This window comes from Danio rerio, chromosome 8 (assembly GCF_049306965.1).
Source record: "Danio rerio strain Tuebingen ecotype United States chromosome 8, GRCz12tu, whole genome shotgun sequence".
Classification (NCBI taxonomy): domain Eukaryota; kingdom Metazoa; phylum Chordata; class Actinopteri; order Cypriniformes; family Danionidae; genus Danio; species Danio rerio.
Window position 1 is genome coordinate 2700001 of NC_133183.1, and position 7500 is coordinate 2707500.

General features: G+C 39.4%; 1 protein-coding gene and 1 long non-coding RNA gene across 6 annotated transcripts in view; one reads left to right on the plus strand and one right to left on the minus strand.

The window, feature by feature from the left end:
* The window catches only part of rasal1 (RAS protein activator like 1), an 82148-nt gene that overhangs the window by 50246 nt on the left and 24402 nt on the right, over nt 1–7500 (plus strand). The window contains exons 13-14 of the mRNA XM_073909994.1: nt 1764–1956; nt 6509–6646. Coding sequence (XP_073766095.1) covers nt 1764–1956; nt 6509–6646 — 331 coding nt within the window. The remainder of the gene's footprint in view (nt 1–1763; nt 1957–6508; nt 6647–7500) is intronic.
* The window catches only part of LOC141375566 (uncharacterized), a 66989-nt gene that overhangs the window by 20493 nt on the left and 38996 nt on the right, over nt 1–7500 (minus strand). For 3 of the 5 annotated variants that reach the window (XR_012384023.1, XR_012384025.1, XR_012384022.1), the window contains exon 5: nt 7306–7500. This exon is cut by the window's right edge and continues 1138 nt beyond it. This is a non-coding gene — a long non-coding RNA (uncharacterized lncRNA). Of the gene's footprint in view, nt 1–1747; nt 1971–6485; nt 6642–7305 lie in introns of those variants that run through there. The other 2 variants (XR_012384024.1, XR_012384021.1) reach the window with 1 other exon arrangement.

The window sequence follows — 7500 nt, forward strand, 5'->3', positions numbered from 1 at the left end:
ATAAGGACTTAGCTGAAGGAAAATTAATGAACAAATACATGAGCAGTGCTTGAGCATCACTTGTGGTGTTGTCATTCACTATGCAGGAAAAACACTGGATGTAATGTTTCTACTACTACTAAACCGTATATTTTCTCCCTCTACCCTTAAACCCAACAATTACCGGATACAATCTGTACTTTCACCTTTCAAAATACACAATTCAAACGTTTTCCTGATACAGTATCTCTCCCTTCAGTGATAAATGCAAGATTGACATAGCCACTCTCTTACTTAAAATATTTAAAACTCTATCTCAAATTTTATATTGTGAATTAGTTTTCGACCCACTTTTGGTCAAATTCGGAATTTCAGACAAAACTAGATCACTCCAGGATTCTCAAAAACAACTGTTGTCTTACAGTCTTATTGTGGCTAAGACGCTGGTGCTAAGGTTTTGGAAATCAACAGAATCCCCATCATTTGGATCTTGGCTGGAAGAATGAACTAAATTAGCACATTTGGAAAGGATTAGATTTCTTATGGCAAAGAAACAGAAAAAACTTGACAAGATTTGAGATTTGATCTTGAAAGCGTAGGTTAAAAACCAAGATGGTGGAGGTCACACCTACAGTACTTCATAAGCTTTAGTCCCAGGGGTGGGGTGGGTTTTAGGGGTTAGTTATTTTGTGTGTTTGTTTTTTTTAAGTGTATTCTGGGTTTATACGAAATACTTAACTATTTTATTTTATTACCGATATTATTATTTTTTTCTTTTATTTATTTTTTTTAATCTGTGTGATATTTAATTTATTTCTTTTTTGCAAAAAAAAAAAAAAAAACTTGAGATGTTGTAATATTTGCTGTAATGTTGTGCAACGCAATGAATATCTCAATAAAACCATGAAACAAAATGCACAATTCTGTCTGATTTATGAGCATGTTTACCAGTGGGGACTCAAATTGAGGTCCCTGTGAGTCTGTGCAATCAGATTTAAGTTCCCACTGGGTTTAAAAAAACATGCACATACACACAGAAACACACACACACACACACACACACACACACACACACACACACACACACACACACACACACACACACGCACACGCACACAGAGAGATGTTTCCAGGCAACAGCTCTGAACTCCACAAACTTCATCTCTTGCAGTGACGTTTGCCTCTTAGATCTATGTATAGCGTGCGTTCAGCACATCTGAAATGTCTCTGAGCATGAAAAAACACACCTCCAGAAGTGTCTCATATACTGTACTTGTGTGTGTGTGTGTGTGTGCGTGTGTGTGTATAGGGGCTGTCACCATTAGGAAATATGGCTGACGATTAATTGACTCACACATAAATGCAGTAATGTGATTAATTGTCTGTTCAGATGGTTATTGTCTGTGTGTACTGCAAACTTTGTAACACCATTTGTGTGTGACTCATCATTGCAGAAAGGCTTGAATAAACTCCAACACAAATACATTAAATAAACTTACTGTGGTATTCATTCACTCATTTTCGGCTTAGTTCCTTTATTAATCAGGGGTCGCCACAGCGGAATGAACAGCGCCAACTTATCCAGCATATGTTTTGCCCATTGCATGCCCTTGCAGCCGCAACCCATCACTGGGAAACCCACGCAAACTTTTTTTTTCTTAACAACATGCACAGATTATTATTCACCAAACAACTAGCAATGTGAGCTAACAAAGTCCCTCTGATTTCACGTGTACTTACTTTAATAATCGTAAAAGGCCACCTGTACCTGTGTGTGTCTGCAGGCGTATCTCCTTTAAAGGCTCGGCGTCGGAGGCGGAGGTGCGGGAGAGCAGCGTTTCTGTCCTGCAGGCGTATCTGAGCAGCATCATGGAGGCCATCGTGAGCTCCGTATCCCAGTGTCCTCCTGTGATGAGGGTCGTCTTCAAACAACTGCATAAACGAGTGGAGGAGCAGTTTCCAGAGCCGGAGAATGAGGTCAGGACACTAAACTACGAGGAGGTACACAAATTAGGCACTTGTGTATATGCACAGCGAGTGTTTTTAGGCAATGATAAACGTTAATGTGACTATTTCATCAAGTTTCTTTTACAGCATCGATGTTGTAATTAAAATTCAGTTAAACAGACTTAAGCGTTCATTTATGCCGAGTTTAGACTGCATGACTTTCAAAGTAGTCAGATGTTTTCACACTGCATGACTATCAAATCAAATCACTTTTATTGTCACATCTTCACATCATCATTGTCACATATCTAGGGTAGTGTTCCATCACTGCTGTGTTTCAAGTGGTGCACACTGCAGAGCCACTTGGGAAGAGCTGAACTCTAGCAGGGGGGAGCTTGATCTCTAGCTCCTCCTTCCTTGTACTTCTTTCATACCTGTCAACATTGTGATGTGATAATAAGAGATTTCCCCAACACCCCCCCCCACCCCCCCCTTAAAAAAATCCCAAAATTACTAAATATGTTCACTTGGAGCTGTTTCATTGTAAATAAACAGTTAAATGGTCAGTAATATGTTTTATTAATATTATTACTAACAAAAGAAAAAATAAATACATGCATTAGCAGCAAATACATTAGCAAACTTCAGCTTATTAAAATTAATAGTTATTATAATGAAATAGAATCAAGCTATCAATCTCATTAGCCGTTTCTCCACTGTATAACTTATTGGGCTCTATTTTGACGGTCCATGCGCAAAACGCAGGGCGCAAACGCTTTCAGAGCGTGTCAGAACGCGTTGTTGCTAATTTAAGGATGGGAAATCTGCTTTGCGCCGTGGCGCATGGTCTAACAGGGTTGAGCTTATTCTTTTAATGAGTTATAGGTGTGTTTTGAGAATAAACCAATTAAAGTCTCATCTCCCATTCCCTTTAAGAGCCAGCTGCGTCGCGCCAAGATCGCATTTGCTATTTACAGGACGCAAAGTAAGTCTAAGTGGAAAAACTGAGCATTTCACAAGCAAACAGTTAACAGTTAAGAGCTTTTTTTAACAGAAAACTGTTAAACAGAGCATCTACTGCATGAGAATGAGAGATAATGAATTACTTTCACTTTCGCTCTTGGATAGGGAAACCTTTACGCACAGACATCAATTAGCCTATAAATAAATACTTTTGTTTGTTAAGCGCAAATATTTGTTTCAAAACTATTTCTAAATTCAGTTCTAATTTCCAGCAAACGAATAAATGAACAATAATAACGAAGTGTGCTCAAAAACCTGAGTTATATCCTAAAACACATGCTGTGCCCCATATAGTCTAAAACCTGACAGGTGGACAAATCTAAGCTTGTTTTTAATAAAACAAATATAAGTATGGATATAATAAATAATACTGCTAATAATAATAACATTATACAAAAGCAAATTGTTATGAATAACCTGAAAAAGCCCCCCGAGATGAAGAAGACATAAAAGCAGTGATTTTTCATATTTATGTAGGCTAGAAAATAATATGTTTTGTAATATTTTAATCCTTTATATTTATATCCTATATCTATTCTTATTATATCCTATATATATCCTTAATATTTAAATGTTTTCATATGTAAAGATATTTGCCTATTGCTCTCTGGTGTGTATTAAGCAGTGTGTAAGCGAGGTGCAACTCTGCGCTGGAGTTCAGACCGGGTTAGTTTTGGTCTAATGAAAAATCTATTTTAGTTTCTCAAAATAGCAACGCGCCAGCGGTCCGCCTCAGAACGCCTTGCTTTTTAGACCAGAACGCCTACGGGCGCACATATGAGCGCTAATGCATTTGCTAATTAAACAGCGTAGCGCAACGCCTCAAAACCACTCTTGCGCCAAGCTGAAACTACCAAAAGACTACTGCGCTGCGCCTTGCGCCACACTGCGCCGGGTGTATGATAGGGCCCATACATTCTGATTAAAGAGCAACGAATGAATCTCTCATTTATTAAGATTTTTTTAATTACGTTAAATAACAGAGGTGTCACTTTAAAAATGCAGACGTAATAATGAAAGCATTCGACTGCTTTCCTAACTTTTTATGCTCATTTAAGACGAAATTAGTTGTGTTTGAGAAAAAACAACAACAAGATTGACATCCTTATATGTTATTATTATTAATCATGTGTGTATGTCTGTTTAAACACGCACCCAAAAGCCAGACTTTCTCTCCGCTTCAAATCGCGTGTACAGAATCCGTTTGGGAAACTGCATCTGTTTATCACTATGGAGCACGTCAGCTGACAGTCACGCACCGCTATATGACTGTTTTGAGGATTGTATAGGATGGGCGACGGCACCTGTAATCAAAAGGAAATGGAATCGCGCCGTTTTTAGTATTTATTTATAAGTGTTTTCATTTCTAAACAAAGCGAAAGCACAGAAGTCTCACGTTTTAGAGCAAAGGGGTGACCCCTGGTGGTTCGGCGGAATGGGTTGCATATAGGGAGGCTCGGCTGTTCAGAGAAAGACTGAAAATAAGGGAGAAATACGGGAAAATACCTTTACGGGATGATAGCGGGATAGAACAGTAAAATACGGGAGAATCCTGGGAAAAACGTGAGGGTTGACAGGTATGTTCTTCTACTAATGATGTCATTGGGGGTTGGGGTTAGGTGTACGCATTAAAACAGCTTATAGCAGGAGGAGCTCAAGCTCCCCCTCGCTGGAGCTCAAGTGGCTCTGCAGCTAGCAGTGTCTCCTGTGTTTACACTGTAGGATGGATCAGCGACAGAGGGTTTCATGCTGTGTTCACACCAGACGCGGTACACACAGATAAATCGCGCTATTCGAGCCTAAACAGACACGTGAACGTTTTGAGTTTACTCGCTTCATTTGCACATCAAAATCTGCTTCATTCGCACGTCAAATCAACTTCACAATAGACGCGGAATCCCGTCATGGGCAGGGCTTCTGTCTGCCTTGTAGGGATGGTATACAGTTTAACCCAAAGAATGACCAGTCTAACATTTACATTTAGTCATTTAGATGGGTCTTTAGACGTGATTTAAAATTGTTAAGACTGTCACTGCTCCTAAGATCTACTGGAAGTGAGTTCCATAGCCGAGGAGCCATAGAGCTAAGATATCTGTCTCCCATTGTGCTCAATCGAGTGCGAGGTGGTGCCAGGGTGAAGTTGTTGGCTAATAATAGTATTTTTTTTTTTTGAGTACAGTTAGTGGTATAGCCAGAGAGGCAATTGCAGATTAGGAAGTGAAGTGGAGACTAAATAGTTGAGTTTTTAGTGGTTTCTTGAAGACAGCGAGTGACTCTGCTGTTCTGATGCAGTTAGGGAGTTCATTCCACCAACTGGGCAGATTGAACGCGAGAGTTCGGGAAAGTGATTTCTTCCCTCTTTGGGGTGGAACCACGAGGCGACGTTCATTCACAGAACGCAAGTTTCTGGAGGGCACATACATCTGCAGAAGTGAGAGCAGATAAGAAGGGGCGAAGCCAGAAGTCGCTTTGTAAGCAAACATCAGAGCTTTGAATTTGATGCGAGCAGCAACTGGCAGCCAGTGCAAATGGATGAGCAACGGAGTGACATGTGCTCTTTTAGGTTCATTAAAGACCACTCGTGCTGCTGCGTTCTGAAGCAGCTGAAGAGGTTTGATAGAGTTAGCTGGAAGCCCGGCTAGTAGAGAGTTGCAGTAATCCAGTCTGGAGAGAACAAGAGCTTGAACAAGGAGTTGAGCTGCATGTTCAGATAGGAAGGGTCGGACCTTCCTGATGTTATAGAGTGCGAATCTGCAAGATCGAGCAGTTCTAGAGATGTGCTGAAGAGGTTTGATAAAGTTAGCTGGAAGCCTGGCTAGTAGAGAGTTGCAATAGTCCAGACCTCTGACCTAGTTTGGTGGTTTCTGAAAATAGTTATAAAGAGACAGGCAAATGCACTAAACATTCCTATATTAAGCAATGTATTAACTTATTCATTAATTAAAATCAATTCAAAGTTAAATACTCATTCAACCTGATCACAGAGAGCTGGAACATATGTTTTAATCCCAGTGTATTTGCAAAAAATGTTCTGTGGCCTCGTGTATAAATGTTATTAGGGAGACATGGCACATGTCAGTCAATTCGGTGGGTGGGGAAACTGCACTCCTATGTCACGTTGTGGTGGGCCTCAAAATCACTAGGATCTGGGTCCTGTTTTAACATCAGGAAAATTTAAAAAGAGACTCTTTGTGTCTATGACTCCAACATCTTACAAAATATTGTGTAAATGACTCCAGCTTACAAAAGTTGATTCTCATCATAGTTGCCCTTTAAGTACAGTAAAAACACTCGGTTACTGTCCCCCATTGGATCAGGACTGATACTGATGATGATAATGAGTGTTTTACTCATTTACATTGTCATTTAACAGATGCGTTTGTTTAAAGCGACTTACAGTTGGAGGCATTCAGTGATTCAACAAGAAAAGGCAACACACACAACAAGTGCTGATTACACAAAGCAACCGTTTGTGCTCAGATAATTAAGTGCTAGAGTACTAGTGTTTCTACAGGTGGTTTGTCAAACCCACTCACCTCCGCGTTTCTCTCTCCTGCAGGATGCAAAGTATTTGGCCATCAGTGGTTTCTTCTTCCTGCGTCTGTTTGCTCCTGCGATTCTCACACCCAAACTCTTCCAGCTGAGGGATCATCATGCAGACACACGCACCAGCCGGACACTCCTGCTGCTCGCTAAGGTACAGCACAGCATTACTGTAGTAAAACACCCCAAACATTTATTTTCCATCAGCTTAGTCCCTTATTTATCAAGGGTTGCTACAGCAGAATGAACCGCCAACTATTCTAGCATATGTTTGACGCAGCAGATGCCCTTCCAGCTGCAGTGCAGTACTGGGAAACACCCATACACACTCATTCACGCACACATGCACTCATACACTACGGTCAATTTAGTTCATCAATTCCCCTATAGCGCATGTGTTTGGACTGTGCAGGGCAACCAGAGCACCCGGAGAAAACCCACTAAAAACATGTTCATCCATTAAATGCATGCTTTAAATTACTGATTTATGCATCATTCAGGAGAAAGTGAAATATATAAACATATAAAGTGGCAGGTATGAGTTTTGAACAAGTCATGTCTTAATAATAATAATACTTAAGCAACTGTTGACATATATATATATATATATGTGATGACAGTAAATAATTTTACTTGATATTTTTCAAGACACTTCTATACAGCTTAAAGTGACATTTAAAGGCTTCACTAGGTTAATCAGGTTAACTAGGCAGGTTAGGGTAATTAGGCAGGTTATTGTATAATGATGGTTTGTTCTGTAGACTATCGAAAAAAATTAGCTTAAAGGGGCTAATAACTTTGTCCCAAAAAATGTTTTAAAAAAAATTAATAAATGCTTTTATTCTAGCCGAAATAAAACAAATAAAACTTTCCCCAGAAGAAAAAATATTATCAGACATACTGTGAAAATTTCATTGCTCTGTTAAACATCATTTGGGAAATATTTTAAAAAGAAAATAAACAAAAAACAAATAATAAAAATAAATAAATGAAAGTAGAAACCACACA